Source organism: Solea senegalensis, linkage group LG17, assembly GCF_019176455.1.
Source record: "Solea senegalensis isolate Sse05_10M linkage group LG17, IFAPA_SoseM_1, whole genome shotgun sequence".
NCBI lineage: Eukaryota > Metazoa > Chordata > Actinopteri > Pleuronectiformes > Soleidae > Solea > Solea senegalensis.
The window spans coordinates 14,564,962-14,577,819 of record NC_058037.1 but is presented as its reverse complement, the minus strand read 5'-3'; the positions used below and the strand labels follow the sequence as shown (position 1 = coordinate 14,577,819).

At 40.5% G+C, this 12,858-nt stretch overlaps 1 protein-coding gene across 2 annotated transcripts in view; it reads left to right on the top strand.

Moving 5' to 3' along the window:
* The window catches only part of lpgat1 (lysophosphatidylglycerol acyltransferase 1), a 41,947-nt gene extending 32,809 nt beyond the window's left edge, over positions 1 to 9,138 (top strand). For both annotated transcript variants that reach the window (XM_044049159.1, XM_044049160.1), the window contains exons 7-8: positions 4,614 to 4,720; positions 6,231 to 9,138. In XM_044049159.1, coding sequence (XP_043905094.1) covers positions 4,614 to 4,720; positions 6,231 to 6,382 — 259 coding nt within the window. In that variant the 3' untranslated portion in view covers positions 6,383 to 9,138. The remainder of the gene's footprint in view (positions 1 to 4,613; positions 4,721 to 6,230) is intronic.
* Positions 9,139 to 12,858: the final 3,720 nt, after the last annotated feature.

Below are 12,858 nucleotides of genomic sequence, written 5' to 3'. Positions count from 1 at the left end.
ATTCACTGAATTTGCACTTTTTCCATCTTCCGTTACGGAAATTGCAACCTCACTTCCACGTATACAGGATGTAGCACGGGTCAAGACATAGTAGGAGTCGGATGTTGCAGGGCATTGACAGGAGAAACTGCAGCTCTCTCTCAGCTGTCTGTCCCTGTGCCAGGGTGTCAGGTTAACAAGCAGGTCGGTGCCAAGTGGGTTAGGTTGGAAACGAGAGCGCTGCCGTGGCCCCGCGCCAGCAAATCGCCACCAGTTCCTCACCACCACCGTCTACTACTACTGTACACTGTTGCACATGCTGCCATACTGTGTCTGTACATTTGTTTCCCCTTTGCACAATATTGACACTGCAGAGCAACATTTCAATTATGTTTCACTCTAACAGGGAAGCACTGCTTGCGTCTGTTTGGCTCAGACCTCAAATGTTTAGACAATGTTTACTGAGCCTATACTTTATTTATTACTATTATATTATTAAATTAAGGTTAAGGTTAATCGTCAGCTGTATTAATGATCCATTTGAGGGTTTTTTTTATAATTAAAACAAGCTTTTAAAATAATTTAGCTTAAATGTGAATATTTTCTGGTGTCTTTGCTCCGTATAATTCAATCATTATCAAAAGTCTAGAAATTTGCTTTGTAGACATTTGAAAACATCATTTTGACATTTGGGAAATGCCAATCAACATTTTTCACAATTTTCGGACATTTTATGGACCGCAGTTAATTGATTATTTGAGAAATATAAATATTCAACCTTTTAATTATCAGTTGCAACCCTAAATTATTGCCATTATCATTTTATTAAAATTGTTGAGCCTTACAGTAATACTAAATATATTATAATAGTTTATCATGCTAGTTGACGTACCCACAATATATATATTTATATATAAGTACAGTTAAATTATCAATGAAAAAAAGTTGTTGATTATTTGAGTCATTCAAGCAAAAATGCTTAACTACCACTGGTACTATTTTCTGGATTGTGACTTTGATGCTTTTCTATTTGATGCTTTTCTCGTTTCACTGTAGCAACTGAGGCACAGATACTGTATTTAAGCACTTTGCTTATTGCCTGCCAATCCACGTCAGCCGCGTCTGGATCATTCAGCAGATCAGCGACTCGAAAGATACTTGGTACTCACAGGTTGAAAAGCTGTCGTGGAACTCTTTCACTTCGACCTCTAATCACCTGATCAGGTGGCCAAAGACGCTCAGCACTAGTGTGTTGGGCAGCCAGAGCAGCTACTGGTGTGTAGCTGTTGGTTTTTAAAAAAATCTTTATCTTCAAAGAGTCATCTTAATTAGAATCTTTTGACAGATGGAAGTGGTGGATTTTAGGCAGTTTTATCTTTGAATTTTAGCACAAGTTTGTGCCTCTGAGGACATGGAAGTTACTCTACTTTAACAGGATCTTGTCCAGACTTGCCACAGACCAACACAGTGAACCACTGGATAATGAGGAGAAGTGTCCAAAATAGATATGCACTTATATACAACCCAAACGGAAGTCTGTGTTGTCCTCTGAACCGTGCAGGCCAAGCCTGTTGCTGATTTGGTCATACAGACGGCTTCAGTGTCTATCTGCACTCGTGTCCTCTCTGACCCCCAAAATACACTGGCTGCAGAATGGATTTGCTGCGCTCAAATTCGCACAGCTGCGCGTGTCTCGTGTCCGCCAGCTTCTGCACGGCTGGACAGCTGGAGCCGCGAGAATAGGTTTCCTCATGGTCCTAGTCGCACGGAAATACACTGTTTATGTTGTAAACAAAACAAACGGAGCTGTATTTCTACCAACCGAAGAAACCAGAGTACAGTGGGCTTGCTAGGATTCTTTATGTGATGTATATAAGTGAAATGTGATGTGGTTTCAAAATGGAATGTTTTATTCTGAATGGTAAATGGGATGTATTATTTTTCTACTTCCTCTCCCCAACACAACCGTTCCTCAACCAGTGTATTTTGGGGGTGACAGTAGCTGCAGTAATATTCAGTATGAGTCCAGCATGTAGACAGATGCCTCGTGTAAACCCTCGTTTGTACCAAAAGAAAATGACATTATCAAAGGGTTAAACGTGGGGGCATTTGACTGTGAGTGCTTAATTTCATTATTTTCTGTTTTTATTTTATTTGGGGGACCCGGAACATGCTTGAGTTGAATTAGGCCTGCAGCTGAACATATTCTTGATTCATCAAGGTCTGTAAAATGTCAGACTAATGGCAGAATACAACATGTACCATTTCCTGCAAGAGTGCCTTTGTATTGCATTTGTATTTATGACAAAGTAAAGCATCACATCTTTTGCTTTAAAATAAATTATTAAACAATCGGTCACCTCTCTCTGCCGATCCACTAATGATTGCAAGCTATTAGTATTTTAATTATTAATCAACATTCAAACTACTTTTTTGGGTGAGAATATGATGACAAAATAGTCCAGAACCAAAAAATATTCAATTTACTGTCATATATTATACAGTATCTGACAAAGATAAGCACCAAAGGAAGATTTTTTATCTGGGTTAAGCGTCATTCAGAACCTCCTAATGATTTTCTCGTTTTGCAATTATATGACTTCGTTATTTTCAGTGACAGCGTGAACACCTGTGCCTGTAAATCACCAATCGTACATTCATACCTGCAACATGGCAAGATGCAACGCTTCTTAAGCAGCTTTTAAAAGTGAGGACATCTCCCTGGACTGAAGAACTGTTGCCTCCGCCTAGATTGCTTTTTAAAATATATCGAACACTTGACCAATCAATACCGTATCACTTATTACTGCCCTCTTAGAGGAGCTCCCCTCGTAGGCACAGATGTACTTTTACTGTGGATGTTATCCGGTCAGGAATATTGAGTACATGTTGAGTGCAGAGGAAATGCTTATCTGAGGGAGGAGACTGTAACCTCTATTTGAAGGTGACCAGAACCTGCCTGTGTGGGAGTGTAGCCTACTAGAGACCCCTTCTGGCCATAAACCAGATTTCATGAAGGCTTGCAAAAGCCTACTCCTGCTCTTTCTCACTATACCAGCCAATACAGAACCATCATGTTTCACCTTGTGATCGTTAAAATATCAAAGCAATACATAATCAATGAATCTGTCGATTATTTTCTTGATTAATGGAGTACTTGTTTGATCTGTTAAACAAAAATGTCAGTACATATTGATCCGTATTTACTGAACCTGAGAATAATGATGTTCTCAAATGTCTTGTGTTTGAATGATTTCTTTGTTACACAGAGCAAAAGAAACTGGAGAATATTCTCATTTAAGAAGCTGAAAAATCAGAAAGCTTGTTTTATTTATTGATCTTGGGCTTCCACTTATACTTTGAGGACTGTCCCTTTAAGTCGCAGTGTTTACTGTGAGTTTTGATTTGACTTTTCCTCTCATCCTTGATGAGCACCAATGTAGCACTTACCTCTTTTTCCTCCACTACTAAACGACTCTTTTGCCCCATTAAACACGAGAAATTTGAATGACCAGTTGTGCAAATTAAATTATATTACAGCTATACTTTCAGATAATTTCCTAATAAATGCAATCTTTCATTTTAACCAATTCAAGATGTAAAATTTTGGGAAAAAAAAGCTCCAATGCATGCAAGAATATGTCATTTCAAGGGCTGAAACTATTACCCGAGTAATCGATTATTATTATTGGCTTACTAAACTGTTTTGATTATGTAACAAAGACATCATTAAAACTAAATTCACATCATTCACAGGTTTGGGAAACAACTGATCGACATTTTCTGGACCAGACAAGTAATCGAGAAAATAATCGATCAATGCACCAGTTATGAGAAACATTTGTTAGTTGCAGCTCTGCTAATGTCTGCCACTGGGGTCTCTCAATCAAAACAAATAAAATCCCTTGTTTGACGATGCTGGGTAGCAGCGTGGGATCATGGGAATTGTTGTCTTGTTTGGGTCCCCTGTGTGTTTACATGGAGCGCTTCAAAAGCAGCAAACAGCAGCGAGTGGTTGTGATCCATTAGTGACTCATACACACAATAACATAAAAATATTACAGACGGCACACTCGTAGTAGTAAATATTTTCTTCTGTACTCGATTTGCTCGGGAGGTTAAAGCATTAAACTCAAAACAAAAACATTTGAAGATGTCACGAAAGTTGGTGCTTTCCTTATTTGTTGAGGTTCTGTTGATTTTAAAAAAAGGAACTTGATTAGAGAAACAATCATTGGTTGTTATCTTGTTAATGCCACACTGTACCACCACTGTCTTTGGAGCCGTGACTTCTCATTTTGGCGTCTATTCAGTTTTCTCTTTAACTCACTTGCAGCAGCAGCTGTATGGACCTATGAGACTTGTACACTGTCTCCCCTCAGCACTTCTGTCTCCGTGTGACGCTCTGCTGACTTCACCAGCTAATGAATCCCCCAAACAAACTGAAGCTGCTTTGAACACACAAACTGCTCTAATTGACTCTGGTATCTCGGGTACCGCCGCTGACACCCTAGGTTGTTTTGGACTGCATGCTTTCCACAGCAAATCAATGCAGGCCGTTTCTGCTGAGTGAAACTCTAAGATCTTTTTTTCTCTGTTTCATCTTGTCTGTCTCTCTGTGTCTTTTCCGTAAGGATGTACCCAATAAAAGAGGTTCCTGTGGAGGCAGAAGCCCTGACTGACTGGCTGTACCAGAGGTTTGTGGAGAAGGAAAAGTTGCTGACCCACTTCTACGACACAGGTCAGTCTCTCAGTGTGGTGAAGTCACTGTCAACTGAAATGTAAACAATAATGATGCAAAAGTGCAGCCATTTCACACATTTATGTGCTGCTTCAATGTTTCAAAAGAGCATGGGAACATTGTGGTTAACCCTTTACTGTTCCCTACATACTGTAAGAAAACGTACTGTGTTTCCTATCACTCATCTGTCATGTATGAAAAATGTCTTGCCCAAGGACACATCGGCATGGAGCTGGTAATCGAACCCACAACCTTCGAGTTGTGGGGGAAAAAACTATGACATTGTGCCAGTATATCGCAATATGATTTTGCAAACACTTAATATTAAAATATAAAATATTGAGACTTATATCATGATTTTATCGTATTGTGACCTAACTATCGTGATAATATTGCGACTTCAATATAAAGATAATATCATATTGTGATAATACCGTGACTTAAATGTCATGGTAATATGGTGACTTAATTACCGTAAAAATATCATATTGTGACTTCAATATCGTGACCTACATATCAGGACTTCAATATCATGATAATGTCGTACTGTGGTGTCTCTGGCGATTCTGCTGAAAGATGCAGTAGCTCCTTCAGACAGTCTGATGCACTTCTACGCTATATTATATGTTTAACTCCAACAGGTTTTCAAGTTTAACCCCTGTTTTTTAATTAGAATTTTGGATGAAAAATAATAGCCTCATTATTTGTAAATAGTTTTACTCACTCTGATTCAAACAGCAGTTAGTAAATGTTGTGCACTTAGCAGTAACTAGGGAGTGACTTTGTACACAACTATTGTCTGAGTCTCTGCGAGGTGCTCCCCATGGTAATATTTGACCAACGTTATTAGAGGACTGGTGTTGCTAGGAGACGTGCCGTCAACTTCACTGCTGCACCACTGAGTGTGCTGTAACCCTGTAACCATTGTACAAACGATGATAAAGGAGTTTTTTCGACAGCTGTGGCTGGAGGCATTATGTTTCTGTCTCTTTCATGTGAACGCGATATCTCAAGACAGACTTGAGGGAAATCCTTATCTAATCTGATACTAACAATCACTTGGACACACTATTTTCGATTTGGTGTTAAAGGTCAAAGGTTATGGTCTCTGTCACCCAGGAATACCTTTTAGGGAAACCTTACACATTTGGCACACGTTTTCACTTAGATTCAAGGATGAATTTTTGCTGCTACTGCCATTTATAAGTTTAGAAGTATAATTTTCCTCTGGTGAACTTCACTCTTCATGATGATCAGTGAAGGTCAAGCTTTTAACACGGAATAACAGTAGTTTTCCCCAGATTTCTGAGACAAATAGCGATTTCAATTATTTCCCTGGCCACCATGTAGTTTTTGTTATTATTGACATAATTCATAGTACCCAACATGATCCATCTACCGATCCTGGAAGAGGAGGCTGGTTTATTGCAGCTCTGCTTCTTTTGGATCCAGGAAGAGTCTGAAGTCCTCAGAAAAGCTCAGAAGTTTATATTTATTCATCTCTCAACAGGATCATTCCCTCCTCTCGAGGGACACAAGGTGGCAGTTTCCCGGCAGATGACCCTCGACCCCGTGTGGCTGTGCGTCATCCAGTCGTTTGCTTTCGTCTCTGGCTACGTGTGGTACAACGTCCTCCAGTACCTCTACTGCTGTTTATTCTGAGTGCACTGATGATGTGAGAGTCTTAAACGGACCACTGGATATAAAAGCCTCAGGATCGTTGGTGTGTGGCCCAGTGTCACAGTCGCCCCGCTACGAAGGATGAATGTACATTTGCGACAGTGGAGCGGAGAGACTTAACCAGGAATCAATAAACATATGAAGACAAAGGAACACGCGCAGATTACAGGAACCCCAACAGTATGTGGTCACAAGCATAGTTAACTCACACACACGTCCCTAACACCACACGCTCACTCCTGCGGTCTAGCAGAATAATCTCCCACGCTCGTCGCCACTCACATTTTGATGTTTACACGTCCTCATACACGTAGACGCTGACACATACATAACTTTTTATTCAAAAGTTAACAAAAATGAGGCTCAGGACTCCTCCAGATGACGCTCTGGACGAGACTCTCGCCCTCTTGCCCCCGTCCCAGGCTTTAGCCATTGTAGTTTTACAGTACGTACGAACGCAGGCGTGTGTGTGTGAGTGAATATATGTGACTAGAAGTCTGAAATCTGCCCTGATTCTTCCTCCTGGCAAGAGTTGATGAAGCCCACTGGACCTCTCTTTCAGCCCGCCGACTAGGCAGCTGGCCACACCTTCCGGAACGAGCGGCTGTTTGTTAACGCTGAGGCTGCACAGGCGGCCGCTCCTCTGGCCTTCATTGCACTACGGATCCATACTGCCCTAACTGCTCCCTGCCCCAGGAAACGCTCCAGAATGATGGTAGCGGTCTTCGTCTTCATTTCTTTTGATTCCCCCCCACCCACACCCGCATATCACCACAATTGCAGCCATCGTTACTTGTATGTTGTTGTTTTCTCCTCCTTTTTTCATCTTGTGGCTGTTTGTCGGGGCAGTTTTCTGAGCTCATTGGAATAAAAAAAAAAGGGGGGGGGTGGGTGGGATCGTGTTTACACTGGCGACCCTGTCGAAAGCCTGAGGGGACGAAGGCTGCGAAGGCAACACTTTGACATAGGATAAGTTTTTTTTCAGACGGAGAAAGAGGAGACGGTGACGTAATTCTAACTCGAAAACAAAAGGAAACAAAGGAATGGGCAAGAATTACATTTATGGTCACCAACAAAGTGACTCCGTCTTACATGGAACCTGTTTTTCACCGTCTTAACATGTACACACACACACACTCACACAGAAGTAGACACATGCGAGTCCACAGCCATGTGCAGCTTCACAGCAGAGTAAAAACGTCGAGGATCATCTCAGCAAGCCAGACTGAGACGGACGGAGACGACACTCCTATTCCCTCATTGGACTGATGTAGTTTTACAAATATTTAAGCCATATGCTTAGTGTTTTTGGGGGGGGTGGTGGGAAAAAAAAGACATGGAGGAAAAAAAAAGGTGTTTTTTTTTTCTTTCTTTTTATAAAAAGCTACCCCAAAATGTTCAGCATTCAAAAAAAAAAAGAGAAAAAGAAATTTTGGCTCACAGAAGTATCGGTGTCATTACTGTAAATTTACAGCATAACCTGCCTAACTGAGTGTGTGTGGTCGTCGTTCTCTCCCCCTCCAACTTTTGATAAATATTAACTCATGTGGTTTTCTTTTTTGTTTTTTTTTGCTCTGTGACGTCAGACAGCAGTGACAACAACATTAACCCCCCTCCCCCACAGGTGGTTGGATTTTTATTTCATTTTAAATTACATGGACTTTTGTTGTCATGTCATTCTATGTTTAAATCTTGTACATAACAAAGCTGAGGAAGAGTTTATCATTGTTGGAAAGGAAAAATGTGCATCATTGCTTGTTTTTTTTTTGGATGTCCAGGATAATTTCAAAGATTTTTAATCCAAATGATTATGAATGTGTAAAAAAAAAAGGAAAGAAAGCAAGGATTTTTCCCTTCACTTCTCAGTGTTATCATGCTTTTTGTTTGTTTGTTTGTTTGTTTGTTTTTTTTTTATTCCTGAGCAGGAAGCTGTCTGTGTGTTTGAAGACGATTGAAGCCACCACAACGTCTGACTTTTTGACTGACGCCGTTTTCACACATGGGGCCCCAGTTTTAAACGTACACAATGTTAGATTTTAAAATCGAATCAATCAGGAGTCGGTGGGGAAAACCCCGCACAGATCGTTGTCCTGGTTGAAATACGACAGTTTCCCCTTGGACGGAGTCACTCGTCACTTACAAGGGAAAACTCTGGCAGGGCCGCCCAGCGATGCAGCTGTTGTCTCTCGAATGTACTTGTGTCGTGCTTTTGAGGTCAATTAAGTGTAATTTGCTTAGCCTGCTTTAATTAGGAAGATTATAGAGGACTGTCGTTATGAACCAATGCATTGCAGGTGCATTTTAGTAGTTCCTGCCCTCTCTGTGCGCACCACTGTTTGTTGAAACTGTGTTCAATTCAAAACAAGGGCTACCTGACTGGGTAGGTGACAATGTTTGAAATCAGACATGTAAATGTGTTTCATCCAGTGGCCCGTTCAGATTCCCCCCTCCATTGTGAGAGTGACTTTAAATGAAGCTTCTTTTTTCTTTTCACCTTATTCAATTTTTTTTATTTTTTTTTAATATTATTTTTTTGATCATGTTTCCAAAGAAGGCAGGGAAATAATAAAAAAGTTTTCCTAGATGTGGTTTTAGGAAATAAACACAATAGGGATTTAAACAAATTATACTAGAAACTGTCTGTAATTTTCCATTTTGTACTCCTTTAATTCCTAGCTACACAGCCATTTTACAACACAGAAAACTTGTGCTGGAATAAAACATCATAAAGATCCTAACTGGAGTGCAGCCTCTCTTTGATGTCCTTTTCTATTCCAGAATAATAATAAAAGTGTACCGGTAGATTTTGAGTCTCCTGCTCGCTCATAGAAGTCTTTGATTTTTTTTCTTGGTTTTTCTCTTGCAGTGCTTCAGTTTGGAGTTGGAGGGCAACACAACATGGAAACATAATAATCATATCTAATGTGATTGAGAGTCATCAGGTCACATGAAATGAAAAGGTACTGAAAAATCGGATTTTTAGGCTTCCGATATTGTATTTTTTGTGTGTCCTGTTCACCTGTGATAGTAATTCTGGTTTAATTTGGAGTCAGTTGATCACCTGACATGGGAGCTGCTGAAAAACTTTGTATAAAATAGTTTTTTAAATGTTAATGTAATAATGTGTTTGTTTTTGGATTGGTCGGATGTATTTACTACAACGAGTCTCCACCAACACGTCTGCCCATTCACACACTTTAAGATATGTGTGAACTAAGTGTTTTACCTCAGATTTGTGTTTTAAAATAAAAATGAGAGCACAAGTGTAGAAGTCAAGGAGGTAGCTGCCTGTTTATTTTGTTTATACTTTATTAATAAGGGAAAATTCTTCTCTCTACTAGAAACCTTCCTAGAATTAGGAGCAGTGGGCAGCCACTCAGCAGAACCCGGGAGGGTGGAGACTCAAACTGGCAAGCCTTTCCACTTGGCCATCTTACTGTTTTAATCTTTAGTCATATCGGGGGTATCTTGGTATGTTTGCCGATATCTGATTATACATTTTAAATCCAGTATCTACCGATACCTATAGTAAATGTTAATGATGAGCTCTGGTGTGATGCAGTTCCCAATGGGGAACTGAGGATAAAACAGAAACAATGGGAAGTGTAGCTGCACAGTGGGATTAAAGAGTCCAGAGAGGAGCTGTTACTCAGTATGTTGTCCAGGTAAATAAGGTGTAGCTTGGAGAAACTTCCTCCTCAGTACAAGCTCCAAATCACTTTCCAAGGTCACCTCTGTCACACACACAGTCTCCAGAGGAACTTTGTGTGTGTGTCCTCTGTAAAGACTCCAGTGTTAGTCTTCAAACACTTCATGGGCACTGCCTCCACCACAAGGTCCTCAATGTCACGCTTTCACGCCCAGGCCTTCTCGTGAATTCACCAGTGATGACAGTGTCCCTCGAGTCAGCAAGCACTAAAACATCCAGCTGTGGAGAGGAGAACCCGGGCTGAATGTCACTGCGGCAGCTGCTGCAGGCACCACAGACTTTCACACAGTCTCGCTGGCCTCTTCCTGCTGTCACACACATGACACAACAGCTGCTTGATCCCACACTGGTGTTGGGATCACATGCACATACAGTAGCTGTCAACAACACATCGAGGGAACAAGAGTGGAGGGGGAAAAAAACTACATCTATCCATCCATTTTCTACCACTTTATCCTCCACATGAGGGTCACAGGGGATGCTGGTGCCAATCCCTGCTGACAGAGCGAAAGGCAGGGTACAGGTCATAGGTCGCCAGTCCATCACAAAATTTAGCACAGCTTCTAATGGACACGTTGCCATGGTGGCAGATTTTTAAAAAATGTCTAGTATATATCGACCTATCCCTCTAACTATCATAGCTAGGTATCAAGGGTCCATGATACTAATAACATCAAAAGGTCCACAATACCACATTCCTTATAGGAGTGTTTACTCAGGGGCTTAAGGCCAACAGTTTACTATTTTAACTGTTCACGTATTCCACTGCAACAAGGAATCCTGCATTAGTCATTTAAACTAAATTAACTCAATACTGGCTCCTACAATGCGGATAAATACTGCCTTCTCTTGGTTCATATCTACACAGAGGAAACTGACAATGTTACTATTGTTACCAAAAACATGTGACATGTGAAGACCTAATAAAGTGGTAGCAGTGACACACACACACACATACACAGTGCTGTGCATACAGACAACTCAAGATATGGTTTAAAATATAATATCACAAGACAAATACAGAACAATATACAGTATATTATCTTGTTTAACATATACTGTATGTATACATCAGCAGTGGTGTATGAACATCAGTAATTGCCTGTGGCAAAGTGTGCGAGTGTGTGTTGAGGGGGTGGTGTGGGAGTAGAAAGTGAGTATTGTGCATTTAAAATCAGACTTCTGCACACCTTGGTTGTAACGACCGTTGCTGTTGCCTTTCTGTCATCCTGAAACAGTCTGCCAGCCATTTACCTCTGACCTCCTCTGGCATTGGCTGTTTTCTCCAGAAAAAATCCCAGTACGTCAGCAGTACGTTTCTTTGCCACATTCAGTTTCACTTATTAAATCATAGTTCTTCCCCCATTCTGATGCTCAGGAGACAGAATCTACACACCTGCTGCCATGTGATCGACCATGAGCCTCCTTTGATCACAGGATCCACAGCAGAGGTGAGGAGGATGTAGTAGGATGTTGCTGATGTTCCTCCTCCCTGTCGCTCCCTCTCATCTCCTGGCCTTTAACATGGGCAGCTGACGTCAGAGCAGCCTCAGGCACTGGACTGTCTCTGTTGTTTTTAGCTGTCACTTTTCCGCCAACCCCCTTTACTCCTCTGTCTGTTCCTGGCTGATTTCCAAACTCCTCCAGCTCTTTGTAGGAGTGACCTTTGCAGAGGCAGACTGAACAGAGCGGCGCGGGCGCTCACTTTCACGGTGGGTGTGACTTGTGTCAGTGTGTGGTCCTGGCAGCAGAGATCAGAGAAGGCTGAGAGGATAATTTGAACATGACTGTTTTCATGGGTGTCCTGCTGAGGCGGCTCACAGGAACCCCACAGACAGAGTTTATCTCAGGCAGCAGGAACCACGATTCACCATTTATCTTACACTTAAATGAGGGAAAAATCAGGAATTATTGACATAGTGGTGAGACTGCAGACTGCAACAGACATAGGACTTTCCCACTCAGGAAACTATGGTGGCCTTCACGAACCACAAAGGAAATTGTCCACCAAAACACTGGTTTGTCCACTGGGCTGCTGTAGAGACATGGCGGAATGTAAAGCAAGACCCTTCTCTTAAGTACATAAAACGGATTATTCTATGGCTACATAAATATAATATAATAATATTATAATTATATAATATCAATATAATATTTTTATTTAAAAGCCATTTTACACTTATACAAACATACTTTACAGTAACATATTCATGACATGAAAATGTAATGTAATATTCAGTTTTTGCCTGTTAACCCGCCTAAATGTTACACAGTGGACTGCAGTCGGATAAGAAACAAGAGCATCATGTCATAACCTAATTAATATTAGTGTGATTTAGATTTAATGTAGCAGCAATCAAATAAAGCACAGACTAAGGATTAAATGTGATCTTTTAAATGTGGAACCTAATTAAAGGTTATCCCCTCTGGGATTATCTTGAAGTGTGGTTGAAGACAGAAAAGTTGTTCCTTTAAGAAGTAAAAGATATCAGGGCATTAACAGTGTTTCAACCTAGTTTGGGCATCTAGAATATTGTAATATAAACAAAGCTTTTATTAATAATTTAGAAGCTTAAAGATTTTCACATACAGCATGGTTACTAGCAGCACCATCAATGAGTTTGTATCTAGTCTGTTTGTTTATTTACTATTTTTCATTTTAGTTTTGACAATGCTATACTGCATAAATCTCTATTCTAGTCCATTTTTTTCTATAATATTACAACTAAGAGGTGATTTGTTTTCTTCT